This window comes from Urocampus carinirostris, chromosome 2 (assembly GCF_059441175.1).
Source record: "Urocampus carinirostris isolate Australia breed hairy pipefish chromosome 2, RoL_Ucar_1.0, whole genome shotgun sequence".
NCBI lineage: Eukaryota > Metazoa > Chordata > Actinopteri > Syngnathiformes > Syngnathidae > Urocampus > Urocampus carinirostris.
Window position 1 is genome coordinate 7,972,900 of NC_142350.1, and position 14,363 is coordinate 7,987,262.

Consider the following 14,363-nt stretch of genomic DNA (forward strand, 5'->3'; position numbering starts at 1 on the left):
TTATGACAATGAGTTAAATAATGGCAGCTGATACTAATGTCAAGATTACCTGACTTAAAGGATAGAAATTAGTGTTTTTACACAACAGACACAATTTTAAACTGTTGTGTAAAGCCTGAGTTAGAGTTCTAACCATTATGTTAAGCAGTTGTACACATATATAAAAAAGGTTGTCCAATAGCTTTTGACCATTAGTCTGTCACAAGGCAGGAATGGAGACAGGACCCAGTAGTGTTCGTTTACTCAGTTTTATTAATAAAAAGAGAGATCAGCGCTTGCTTCCACGATCCGATGATCGACGGACACGGGTAGCAGGTGGCTGGAACGCAGAAGTGGCACTTTCGTGTCGAGCGAGGGTAATTGTAGGCAGCAGGAATACTGGTCACTAGCCGGGACGGGAGAACAAGAGCGTTATCAAGTCCAGAAAAGAGGTCGGCAACAGGTATCAGGCAGGAAACAGGGCAAAACAGGTTGGTGATTGGGATAGCAGAGCAGGGCAGAAATGGGTCCAGAAACGGATTGGCAACAGGTATAAGGCAAGAGAAAACAGGGCAGGAAAATGTCAGAAGGTATAAGCTGGTCTAGCTGGGAGCATAGGTTCGCAAACGGTCCGATGGCTTCCTCTTGGAAGCCGGGGGTTTAAAAGGAGTCTCTGAACCAATCAGCGCTCAGGGTTGTTGGCGCCAATTGGGCAGTCACAGGTGCCCTGAATCAGCAATCATGACATGGTCTTTTCTTTTCTTTATTTATATTACCTTCTTATCCGTAATAGCTTTTTAAATCTCCTTTTTTCTTTCTTTCTTCATTCATCTCATCTCATCTCATCTCATTAGCCGTACCGCTGATCCTCAGTAGGGTCGCGGGGGGGCTGGAGCCCATCCCAGTAATCATCGGGCAGTGGGCAGGCGACACCCTGAACTGGTTGCCAGCCAATCGCAGGGCACACAGGGACAGACAACTCATTCGCTCATTCACACCTAGGGACAATTTGGACCGGCCAATTCACCTGAAATGCATGTCTTTGGAATGTGGGAGGAAACCGGAGTGCCCGAAGGAAACCCACGCAAGCACGGGGAGAACATACAAACTCCGCACAGAAAGTCTGGAGCTGGATTTGAACCCACGACAGGTTCCCATGACATGAACTGTGCCGCACAAGCGCTAACCACTGCGCCGCCGTGCTGCCCTTCTTCATTCATATATATATATATATATATATATATATATATATATATATATATATATAGAGAGAGAGAGAGAGAGAGAGAGAGAGAGAGAGAGAGAGAGAGAGAGAGAGAGAGAGAGAGAGAGAGAGAGAGAGAGAGAGAGAGAGAGAGAGAGGGAGAGAGAGAGATAGATATAGAAATAGATATATAGATATAGATATATAATGTAAAAATAAATAATTTTCTATCTTTTAGAAAACTACATAAAAGGTTTAAAAAGTGCAGTGTGGAGCCTTGTACACCAGAGGACACCATCTTGAACTTTTCGGTCTGTGACAGAAGTGTTAACATGGAATACTAGCGTCATTCAAAGCAAGGACATTATACAAACAAAAAGAATAAATTTAAAATTGTAAAATTATCTATTTATTTCTTGTCAATATTTAGCCCAAGGCTACCTCCCTCAGGGCGTGACCAAGGATGAGCGGGTTCGGGGTGAGCGAGTAAGCCTCGGCCCAAAGGTGAGCGAGGGATAAATTTATCCTGCTCAAGCCAACAATCCTCCTCAAGCTGATCAGCGGGACGGATTGATGAGCTGCTCGCTGGACCAGGAGGTTTTTTTTGTGGGACGTCAGCAGAAAACAACCATTGCTGATGGTGGGTTTTGGACCCTAGGTGAGTCAATATTTCCTTCTTTGTTCTTCACTTCATCATGGGCTTTTTCTTCGAGCATTAGATTAGTCGAAATTGCTACAAAGAGTGGGTGGGCCCTGCTAAACCGAAATTTGTTTCAGCATTTTTGGGCAAATGCATACAAGTGGCAGTCAGACCAGTTATAATGTATTCATAAAGTAAAGCTTGTATTCCGTTAGAACCTTGAGTGGAGGTGAGAGTAGGTCTAAATTTCATTCGAGATTCCTTCATCCTAAATCTCCATGAGAACACCAAGTGAGTCCTTAAACGGATTTGGTGAGGGTGTCAGCAAGGGTCCACATGCAGTATCTACAGCAAAACGGTTTTATTGCTTCGTTGGTTGGTTTGTTGATTGGTTGGTCGGTTGCTTGGTTGGTTGATCTGTCAGTTGGTTGGTTGGTTGGTCGGTCGGTCGGTCGGTCGGTAAGTCGGTCGGTGGGTCGGTCGGTGGGTCGGTCGGTGGGTCGGTCGGTGGGTCGGTCGGTCGGTCGGTCGGTCGGTTGGTTGGTTGGTTTGTTAGTTGGGTGGTTGGTTGGTTGATTGGTTGGGTGGCTTGGTCACTGGGTCAGATGGTTGGTTGTGTACCTTAGTCATTAGGTTGGTCGCTTGGTTGGTTGGTTGGTCGCTTGGTTGGTTGGTTGGTTGGTTGGTTGGTTGGTTGGTTGGTTGGTTGGGTGGCTTAGTCATTAGGTTTGTTTGGTCGGTTGGTTGGTTGGTCGGTTGGTTGGTCGGTTGGTTGGTTGGTTGGTTGGTTGGTTGGTTGGTTAGTTGGTTGGTTGGTTGGTTGGTTGGTTGGTTGGTTGGTCGGTCGGTTGGTTGGTTGGTTGGTTGGTTGGTCGGTTGGTTGGTTGGTTGGTTGGTTGGTTTGGTCGGTTGGTTGGTTGGTCACTGGGTTAGATGGTTGGTTTTGTGGCTTAGTCACTAGGTTGGTTGGTTGGTTGGTTGGTTGGTTGGTTGGTTGGTTGGTTGGTTGGTTGGTTGGTTGGTTGGTTGGGTGGCTTAGTCATTAGGTTTGTTTGGTCGGTTGGTTGGTTGGTTGGTTGGTTTGGTCGGTTGGTTGGTTGGTCACTGGGTCGGATGGTTGGTTTTGTGGCTTAGTCACTAGGTTGGTTGGTTGGTTGGTTGGTTGGTTGGTTGGTTGGTTTGTTGGTCGCTTGGTTGGTTTTGTGGCTTTCTCATTAGGTTGGTTGGTTGGTCGCTTGGTTGGTTGGTCGCTCAGCCGGTTGGTTGGTCTGCTTGGTCATTTGGTTGGTTGGATGGTTATTTGGTGGATGGCCGTCCATGATTAGATTTGAATCTTGATGGAAGAATGGATGAATGGATAGAAAAAATAATTGACATGCTGTTTGTTTATTGGTTGTCTGATATTAGTTGGAATCTAATCCTTCCTCAACTCATTTGCTACCTTATGAAGATATGTTACAATAAGTAATGGTCATTCTTATGGTTGGATTAATATTTAGTCCATCTAAGGTCAACCAGAATCCATAAATACCAGGACCACATGCAAATGGGAGTGGGGCTGCTTCATGTGTAAGGCCGCGTGCCTCTTTTGAGTATCATGTCAGCTAAGTCCAAGCTAACGTTGTCTTAAGTATCAGACAGCATGTCTTAGGGTCAGATTAGCAACCTGAGCAGCTCGTTAAAAGTGCGTTCAGGCATCCGGTAGTTTGTTGCGCTTATTGTTGACCTTGCTAATCCTGTCACAAAAGTAGAAAAAGGTTTTTTGTTTGTTTGTGCTAGTTTTTGTTTATTTTTGTTTGGATTATTGAAAATGTACAATTTACTTGCTAAACCCATTAAATTCGTTTCAATAAAAGAGAGGGTGTCGATCGGTTGAGCCAGATTGTGTTCAAGGTTTTCCACTGATAACACTCTCCTCCTGAGTTGAAATTGATGTCTCTTTGCTTAAACTGTGCGTTTTATTCCATAAGTTCAATCATAGACCTGAGATCAACATCACATCTGCCTCCGGGTCATAAATATTCTTTGTTTTCATGTTTGTGTCCTGCAGGCAGGCAACCATGCGGATCTAAGGGTTGAAGGCAACTCTTAAATGGATTAATCTTGGCCGGCCAACACAGGACGTCCTCTGAGCTAAGCCCGATCGCCTGGCTGGACCAGGTCCAAAAGCTGGTTCCATGTACAGCGGAAGAAAGTTTCAAGATCTGTGTTAAGCACCATGCGACACTGGGGGCTAGACTACAAGTCCCAAGGACACTTGAGGGACTGATTTCATTTCTTGTATGGATGTTGGTTACATCAACAAGTCTTTGTTGACATGTTTAACCTTTAGATCAAAATCCAGAGCAAATGGTCGATGGTGTTATTCCCCACAAACGTAAAGCCTCGCAAGACCATGTGGTCAGTGGTCAAAGCGTCAACCATGGCAGCAGGCATCACTCAGTTGGTCCTGGAAAAGTTATCTGCAAGACACCTAAGCAACATGACCCCTGTTGTCTTCCTTTACTACTTTCTGTCCTGTTCTGGAGCTTCAGCGAGTTTACTTGGCATGGATCACGACTACAGCACCAGCCCCAAGTTCGTTTGCATTCCCATCCCCCCAGAAGCAGACCCGAGCTGCTACTCCCCACCCGGTGTTCCCCATGGATCCAGTACCAACAGTCACACCACCAGCAGAATCCTGATCTCTGATGAGGCCAAAGCCACCATTCTGCACCTCCGTGAGAGTCTGGTCCGGCAGAAAGAGACTATTTTGGACCAGCGAGAAACCATCAGAGAGCTTACGGCCAAGCTCACCTTGTGCGAGGGCTTCGGTGGTCACCATGGCCATCACGAAAACCACCATGATAATCACCATGACAACCATCATGACAATCACCACGACAACCATCACGACGGACACTCTACGCATCACGGGTCATATCATGGTGGCGATCATCATTTTTCCCACGGCAGCCACAGATCCGATCCCCATCACTGGGATTCCCAGGGCAAACATGGTTCCTTCTCACCCGAGCACACCGGGAAAACACTCCAGACCCTGAAAGAGCGTCTGGAAAACCTGCAGGTAGGTCACAGATGGAAACATTTTTTGATGGTTTGTTGAATGTGTTTTAGTGGAATTAGAATTGTATTTATTGTCATTTACAACAACGTAGTATTCTTTGTTTAGGGGGCTGATGCCTCTGGGTAAGAAAGGGTCTCTGAGCCTTGTTAATCCTTGTTGAAAAGGACTTTTAGCATCTGCCAGGGGGCATTACATCAAAGAGGTGCTGACCAGGGTAAGAAGAATCTCTAATATGTTGTAGCTAAGCTGGTAATTAGCATTAATGTCCTTTAACTGAGCATAGAGCAGTTTATGAGTTTCTGGGCTGTGTTGTCTGAGGTTTTCATGACAATAAGTTTCACTTACTTCTTGAGATCCTTCTTTTGTGGTCTCAAGTGCAACGTTAACTGTGAAGTTTATGTTCACCAAATAACGACCATGACAGTCAGTTCAAAACTGGGACGTAGCCCAAGTTTCTCCAGTAGCCTTTAAAAGACTTCTTATGGAAGTCCACCTGTCAGCTTATGTGGCCTCAGGAAATACCACTAAAAAGATCTATCTGGATCCCACCCAAAGGGCAGAGGCAATTTTGGAACCAAGCCAGGATTGACTCCTGGCTACCATCCTCTTCTAACAAAATGCCCACGCCGCTGTCCTCCTAAAGGGGAGCAAGCTAGCATCACATCCAATTAGCCTTATCCCACCTGAGAAGGCTATTAATCGCTGGGTGCGCTAGCAGGGAACAAAGCCGGATTTTCAAGTGAGGAAGACCAGAGTGAACTTGAGAGAGGGATTGTTTATACTCTCAAAGTAGTGAATTACAGCATTTCCTTGATTACTTTCTCCAGGGTTTTTTCAAACTCAGAATCTCAACATGAACTTAACTGTTTATTTGTCCAGGCAAGAAACTCATCCAGTTCCTACTCCAGTTCGTTGAGGGAACTCCTCCAGCGCAAAATCAATGCTTTAGAGGAGCAGCTGCGAAGTTACTACAGAGATCACCATGATGACCACCACCCGGACAACCACCATGATGACCACCAGCCGGACAACCACCATGACGACCACCACCTGGACAGCCACCATGACGGTGATCACCATGTTGGTGATCACCATGACGACCACCACGATGACCATCACCGTGATAATCACCACGACGACCATCACCGTGACAACCACCACGCTGACCACCATGAAGACCGCCATGGTACCAGTCACCACAGCGACCACCACACCAGTTACCATGGCAGCCCCCACTACAACTACCACAGCACTCGTCATCACAATCCTCACTACGACCGGCACGGGAGCAGTCGCCATTCCGGTCGCTATGTCAACCATCACGTAGACCACCATGACGATCACCATGATGATCATCACGATGAACACCATGACGACCACCCCAGTGATCACCACGATGACCACCGCGATGACCGCCACTTCCCTAGGCGACTTCCCTTCAGCAGCAAAGAGACGCGCAATGGTGGGCACAGCAAACTGGATTCCATCATCAGCCAGTTGCATCATGGGCATTCAGAGCAAGGTCAATGTTATTCTTATATCTCTCAAATTATTAACCTAATGAATAAAACTTACCCTACCAAGCCACAGGTTTTCGAATGGGGGAACACATGTCCCGTATGTGAGGGCACACCTGGGGGTACAAAAGTACAGTGGAACCTCAAGATTTGACATTAATCAATTTTGAGGTGTAGAACGCTAATTGAAATTACCTTATAGCAGGGAAAAGAACCTTTGCTAATTGGCTGATATTTTCTAGACCCCCGGCCCTCCAGAAAAAAACATCAAAGGAACTGTACCGCATTTGAAACTTTGTTACTCTCTGCTGCCATCTCCTCACTTAAAGTCATGATTGCAGCCATAGTCAGCTCGTTATTGATGAGCGTGCCATTACGTGCATTCCTTAGATGTGCACGAATAAACTCTTTTTTCATCTTTTTGGGGGATTAGATTTGCTTTTGGACTTTACTAGAAGCAGGCCTTTTCTTACTTTCACCCTGACAAAGAGAAAAAAGTGCGGGAAATGACGTAAAAAGGGGCCCAAAAAACAACCTCCACACTGTAAAGTAAAAACCTCATACGGCGGGGTCACCGTATTTCCGGGGTCAACTGTAATATGAAACACAACTTTTCTGTGTCAGCAGACGGTCACAAGAAGCTGAAAAGCTCCAGTGCTTTCTTGCTGGACTTTCCCATGAGGACAAACTACATGTACGCCAGGATGAAGCGCTCCCTGACCAACGAGCTTTTCGCCTTCACCGTCTGCCTGCGCCTCAAAGCTGGTGCGGGCCCCGGGGTCGGGACCCCATTCTCCTACGCCGTACCCGGCCAAGCCAACGAGCTGGTGCTCATCGAGTGGGGCTCAAATCCTATGGAGCTGCTGGTCGATGACAAGGTTGGCAACCAAAATCTGTTGTTTGCTAGCTCTTATTGGTTAGCTCTTAGCAACATGAGAGAAATACAGGCCTCATTCAGTCTGATCAATATTTTTACAGATCCATTCCTGGCTCATATAAATTAAGGGGTCAAAAACTTCTTTTGAAGTTGAAAATTATTTCTTTGCTGGTGATAGGTATGCATTTCTGAAAAAAACCTGTGATGTTTTTGTGTTATTATTAAGTTGCTATTGTGTTATTACTGTGTTATTACCAGGTTATTATGAGGAATAGGACTAAAATAGGATATATATATAAAACAACTTCTTCAAAACATGCATGTATTATTAAGATACTAATTCCAAGATGTACGATGATTATTAATAAGAAAATACGAATGACAAGGGCTAACAGTTTGGTACACATATCTGAAATGACAAGCATTGTCATGTTATTAGTATGCTGTTATTGTGTTATTTCGATGTTATTACAAGGTTATTATAAGAAGTAGGACTAAGACAGGCTCAATCAACTACAAAAACAACTTCCTTGAAACATACATCTAAAACTGAAAAACTAATTCCAAGATGTATACAGTAATTTAAAATAAAGAAAATGTGAAGCTGAGTACTACATTTTTGGTACTAATAAGAAGGGCCAGCAGTTTGATATGCATGTCTAAAATGACAAATGTTATTGTGTTACTACTGTGTTATTACTGTGTTATTAGCAGGAAAGGTTTAAAATAGGCTAAATTAACAAGAAATTTTATTTTTTTTTCAAAACAGGGCATCAGGCAAGTACAAACATTATTGATACACTAATCCCAAAATGTATTCAGTTATTAAAAAAAAAAAATCGAAGCTGAGCAGTACTTCTTTGCTAGTGATTAGTGCAAATTGCTTGTAGTTGGATTTACATTTCTGAAATATAAACTGTATGCTATTACTGTGTTATTAGTATGTTATTACTAGTTATTACAAAGAGTAGAGCTAAAACAGGCTCAATCAACTTTTATAAATCGTTTCGATCGTTTACATGTTTAAATTTCCTATAAAATCACAATGACCAATCTATGGTTACTTTTGCAAATTAGCCTCCACCTTTCATCCAATAGAAGCACCCTGAATAATGGGTATTATTTTGCAGTCCCAATTTTTTCAATTTGCTCATCTTGCAGTCTATTAAGGCTTTGCGACTGACAGGCAACCAGTTCAGGGTGTCCCCTGCCCACTGCCCAAAGATAGCTGGATGGGCTCCACCACCCCGGCGACCCTACTGAGGATAAGCGGTGCAGATAATGGGTGGATGGATGGTTGCATTCCATTAAACGCACTTGGGTCTGTTGTCGGATTTTCCCGTGCGTTGTTTCAGTTTGGTTCGGCTAGCTAACGGATGCGGCCATTAATCCTGTTAAGCCTAAATGATTGGCCTAATTATTTGTCAAGAGAGTCTTGTTTGTCTCACGCTTGGGTAAAGGTGACACACATAAGCATAGACAAACACACACACCAATGTTACCTTCTGGCGGAAACTTCACAGCCAGAATAAGCAGCCAATGAGATTGTCTGTTGACTGCTACCGGATCGTCTAAAACAGTCTTGTCCTTCCAAATTCTCCGAAAATATAGTCAAAGTCCAATGGAACAAAGTACTGCCCTAGCCCTGCCCGAGCCAAGGCCTTAACAAAAACCCTAGCCCTAACCCAGGCCCTGTCCCTAGCCATAGCCATAGCCCTTGCCCTAAATCTGAGCCTAGCCCTAGCTAAGACCTTAGCCAAAACCCTAAACTTAAGCTTAGCCCTAGTCCTACCCCAAATCCTGACACGTACCACTAGCCCTATCCCCAGCCCCGAACCTGCCAAAATCCAACCCTAAACCTGGGCCTATGGGAAAAAGTGTGTGAAAACAAATTGATCAAAACTCTTAGTGGTACACTCTTTGTCATCAGGCGGTCACGCTGCCTGTGACACTCAGCGACAGAAAGTGGCACCACTTGTGCGTGACGTGGGCGACGCGAGACGGCATGTGGGAGGTCTACCAGGATGGGACCAGGAAAGGATCTGGTCAGAACTTGGCAGCCTGGCACGCCATTAAAACGGGAGGGACGTTTATCCTCGGACAAGAGCAGGTAAGCAAACACAGTAAAATAATAATATGAAGAGTGTATATCAAATTAATCTAATTTACATAATGTTACTCTTTAAATGGTAAATGGTCTGCATTTACATAGCGCTTTTCAAGTCACTGAAGACCTCCCAAAACGCTTTACAATGTGCTTCACACTTACCCATTCACACACACACTCACACACCAATAGAGGCCATGTAGCATTTAATGTTGCATTTCCATTTCTTCCCACTCTCAGCCACTCTTTTATTGGCTGCAGACTCTTGTCTTGTCACTAAGAATATATAAAACAACTAAATTTGGGTCAACAGTAGACCCAGTTACTAATCAGCCTAAAATGTGATTCTGATTTTACTACAAAATGAGTTGAAAAATATTCCTTCTAAAAATAATTTGTCTGATTTTAACATTTTTTTTTACGTATATCTTTAATAAATATTATCACACTTTGTATTTACTTTTTTCCTAGTAGATAAATACATTTTTACACTTAAAATTGCTCCAAAGATTATATGCAAAAAGTGTCCCTTTGCCCAAAGATCATTGCAAAACACCATGCTAAGAAATGTGCTAATACATGCTAATAAATATATCCACTTATAAAATGCTCCTAAAATGTTAACAAAGTGATATATGGTAAATACTGAAAATTGTGTTCATAAATATGTCTTTGGTGTCTCCTAATATCGCTAACATGATGCTTTGAAATATTACCTGACACATGAATTATTGTTACGCTAACATGAGGTTGACAAAAATATCTACTGCCTAAAAATGTGCTAAGCAACTGCTAATCAACATGCAAACTGGATGTCAATAGTAAATACAAAATATTACTTAAATGAATGCTAACATTGGTAAGCTATCATAAACGTGGCATTAAGAAAGCTTTGAGCCAAAAAATGCTAAAAACTATGATCAATACTAAAAAATGTATTTATAAATATGCATTTGGTGGCTCTTAGTATTTTAACTGCTTTAAAATATTAGGTTATAGATATGCTAAAACAAAATTTTAAAAATTCATATACTGCTTTAAAATGTGCTAAACTAACGCTAATCAATATGTTGTAAGTTGATGTCAATAGTAAATAGAAAATAATGCTTTAATAATGCCTAAGCCATGACCTTAGCCAAAAAGACAAGTCCTAACTCTAAGTCAAAGTTTAATTTTAAACCCAAGCCTAAACCTTAACCCAAACCCAAATCTAAACCCAAAATCCTTACACACATCCTCGCCCCAACCTTTAACCCTTACCCTAACCTCAACCTTAACCCCAGCCCCAGCCCTAATTATAGCCTTAACCCTAATACTAAACCTTGCAGTAAACCAGACCTTTAACCCTCAACTCTCAACCATTAATCCTTAACCATTAACCCTTAACCTAAACCCAAACCCAAACCCAAATCTAAACCAATACCCATACGCACACCCTAGCACTAACCTTAACCCTTACCACAGGCCTAACCTTAGCCATAGCCCTAGCTTGAGTCCTGATCGCTAGTCCTAATTTTAGCCTTAACCCTAGCCTTAAACCTGGCCCTTAACCCTCAACCCTCAACCCTTAACACTGAACCCTTAACCCTTAACGCCTAAGCCTTAAAATGTATGGCCCGAAAATGCTAACACTAGAAATTAACACGTCAATAAAAATGCTTTTTTGTGTGGCTTATTTTGCACAGGACACGATGGGCGGCCGCTTCGACGTCACTCAGTCGTTCATGGGCGAGCTATCGGACGTCCACGTTTGGTCGCGGGCGCTGACGCCATCCGAGATCTACGGGATGGCATCCTGCGGGACCCACCTCTTGGGCGACGTGGCGGCATGGGAGGAAGAGAGCGTGGAGCTTCATGGCGGCCTGGCCGAGTTCCCCTTCGAACCCTGCCACTGAGTCCTCTGTCTCGGACTTTTTGCGCCACTTGAATTCGGACGCTAGCGGGTTTCAATCCCTGCAGGCGGCTCACGGGCCGTCCCCTCGGCCAATCGTAGCTTAAGGCTGGGCTTAGTGGCCTGACTTTGACTAATTCTTTGCTCGCACCTTTGTCGCCCGGGCATCCCGGGTGAAGGATTACCTGTTGATCTGCTAACTAGCTTGCACTTGAAACTTTTTTTTTGTAAGGTTTTGTACTTTGCTGTTTTTTGTGTCTGACGACCTGTAAAAAAAACGTACAATTGCCATTGAAGCGCCATTATTACGTGAATTTTAAATGCCACGAGATAGCGCCAAACAAGGACTCACTGGCATTCATGTAAGACCTAATCCCCAAACTGGTGGGATCAAGTACTTTTTCTCGCAAACTGAATCCACAAGTTGGCGCGAAAATACAGCCAAAGATCCATTTTTAAGAAAAAAATAATAATATAAAAGTCGTAAGGTTGCTTTTATAAAGAATAATATAGGTAAATATAAATATAAATTACATGAGAACACCTCTAGACCTGTATCCATTAACAATTACCCTGGCCCAAGTCATAATCCTCGTAAGAAGCCTACCCACAGGCCTAACCCTAGCCCAAAACTACCAAACAAGCCCTAGCTCTAGCCTTAATTTTAACCGTACCCAAAACCTAGTCCTAGCCTTAAAGCCATTCCGTAACAGTAACCCTAACCTTAACCCTAACTCAAAGCACTAATCTTAGCCCTAACCCTACCTCAATCCTAAAACTAACCTATGCCCTATCCCTAAATCTAGCCCTACCCTTAACCTTGACCATACAAATCATTGTCCTAGCCCTTATCCTACCCAAACCCTAACTCAAATTCCTAAAGCCTAACTCCTAAGTCCTAGCTCTAATTCCATCGTTTGCCATTCCCAAATCCTATTGCTAACTAAACCTTAACCCCTGACACTGGGTCTAGCTCTATATTTAGCACTATCCTTAACCTCAACCGTACCAAAATCCTAGGTCTACTCCAAAGACTAAACCTAGGCAAAACCCTTACCCTAGTTCTAAACCAAATTTTAGCAATACCCTTTGCAAACCCTAGCCCTAACTTTAATGTTAATCAAAGCCCAAACCCTAGCAAAAACCCTATTCTTTGCCATGACCCTAACCCTACCCTAACACTAACGCTAGACATAACCGCAAACCCTAGCTTTCACCCTAAACCTACCCAAACCTTGACCCTAGCCCTTGACCAAACCTCTAACTGTAGCCCTTACCCCAGCCCCTAACTCAACCAAGCCCTAACCAAACTATTTTTTATTTTTATTGTGATGCCAAGTGATGCTAATAGTGGGCCAAATGACAGATTTGCTGTTTTTGTATTATTTGTTTATTTTTGCCGTCATTTCTTGACAAGAAGACACGTGAGAAAATAGACTCACTTCTATTCGCCTTTTGGCGCAGGTCTTTATATTCCTTCACATTTTATTCGTGTCTTTGGCTGTGAATATATGAAAGCTCTACCGTCTATCATGTAAAAAAATAATGGGTTTTGTAGAATTTCAAAGGACCTTCTTGACATGTTGCAATATTTTAATAATGCTTAAATAAAATTTTAAATGTCGGCTATTTTGTCATTTTATTACACTCTGTTGTCTGATTAATTGCAAGTCATTTTATAGTCATTTTATAATGTGTTGCTGTCAGGCCATGTGTTTTATCGCTATGCAATTAAGAATGCTTGTCTAGTGGCCATCAGAGATTTGATGCATGTATGTTGTGTTGAGAAAATTGCTTTAAATGATTTTTGTTTGTTTCAGAAACTAATTCGGTGGTTGCCGATTCGCCCAGCAGGTGGTGCTCACCGTTTTCCTAACTTAATTAATTTGAAATACTGTAGCTTCATATTGTGTCCAGCATTTATCATGAAGGAAGCAATACTCTAACATATTGTATTTTCAGCTTTGAATTATCAATTTTGCAGTTCATTGCTATGGATTTGAATTGATCAGTCCAGAAGGGAAATAATATTAACGCATAAACACAGTATGCATGTGGTTTGTTTTTAACAAACTACGTTTTATTTACATGAGAAGGAAAATTGAATCAAACGAAACAATAAAACACATTGTTGACTCACCCTCTCGCAGTAATAGCAAAAGAGAAGGGGGAAGAAAGTATGTAATACGTTAGGAGTACTGATCAATAAACGAGGTTTTGAGATAATCAACACATTTAAATGATCAGGAATTATCATTTTCACCCCACATGGTTAATGGAGAAAGCCATATCTTCCTCTTCTATTTTGGGAGACTGGACTTCACAGTGGCTCGACAGGAAGGGAACAGACCATGGGCCCATCAGGCCTCATGATTGGCACGTGGGACGCTTCCTCGCCGAGGGGCTTTCTCTGAATCACGGCTTTGTCTGCATGATCCCAGGGGGGCAAAGGTCAATCAGGCCCCCCAACTCTGAGCTCCCTTTTCAGAAACGGGCACGTGAAGGAAGAGACAGAAATGTGTTCACGCCACACTTTTAAAGGCTGGATGTCACGGTCACTGGAGGCGGGTCCTGTGATCGGTGGGTTACTGTTGATGCTTTTCAACATAAATTTCTTCAATTGGTTGATTATTATTACTATAATAATTATAATTGTTGATAATAAGCAAAATTACATGCGGACACACAATGAATTAAATCCTCTCTCATAAGAAATGACACATATGCAAATTATTATTTTTGGTTACATATAAACACTTTGGGATTTCAAATCTTTATTATACAGCTGGCCAGTCTGGTCACTTCCTGTGAATGAATGTGGGTTTTTTGAGTTGTTGGCAGAGTCAGCAGGGGCGCCACCATAGGTTGGCCAGGGGTGGCCACGGCCCGCCCTATAGATTTGTTGGCCACTGCACTGGCCACCCAACTTGCCAGTATGATTGTCTCTATACTTGTGTGTACCGTGTGGCGCCAGCTGCAGCTCGTTGAGAGATTGGCTTTCTGTCTATATTAAGCTCAGAGCTCTTCTGCCCCACAAGACGTGGATTCTGACTTGGTCCTGTTTTCCTGTTGATATCTCCA

At 43.1% G+C, this 14,363-nt stretch overlaps 1 protein-coding gene across 1 annotated transcript; it reads left to right on the forward strand.

Annotated features, from left to right (window-relative positions):
* The first annotated feature begins 1,677 nt into the window (after positions 1 to 1,677).
* Positions 1,678 to 12,906, forward strand: LOC148370891 (uncharacterized). The gene is made up of 6 exons (XM_088328687.1): positions 1,678 to 1,841; positions 3,874 to 4,890; positions 5,770 to 6,412; positions 7,035 to 7,285; positions 9,215 to 9,394; positions 11,077 to 12,906. Exons 2-6 carry the CDS (start codon positions 4,180 to 4,182, stop codon positions 11,284 to 11,286), a joined length of 1,995 nt encoding a protein of 664 aa, XP_088184813.1. The 5' UTR covers positions 1,678 to 1,841; positions 3,874 to 4,179; the 3' UTR covers positions 11,287 to 12,906.
* Positions 12,907 to 14,363: the final 1,457 nt, after the last annotated feature.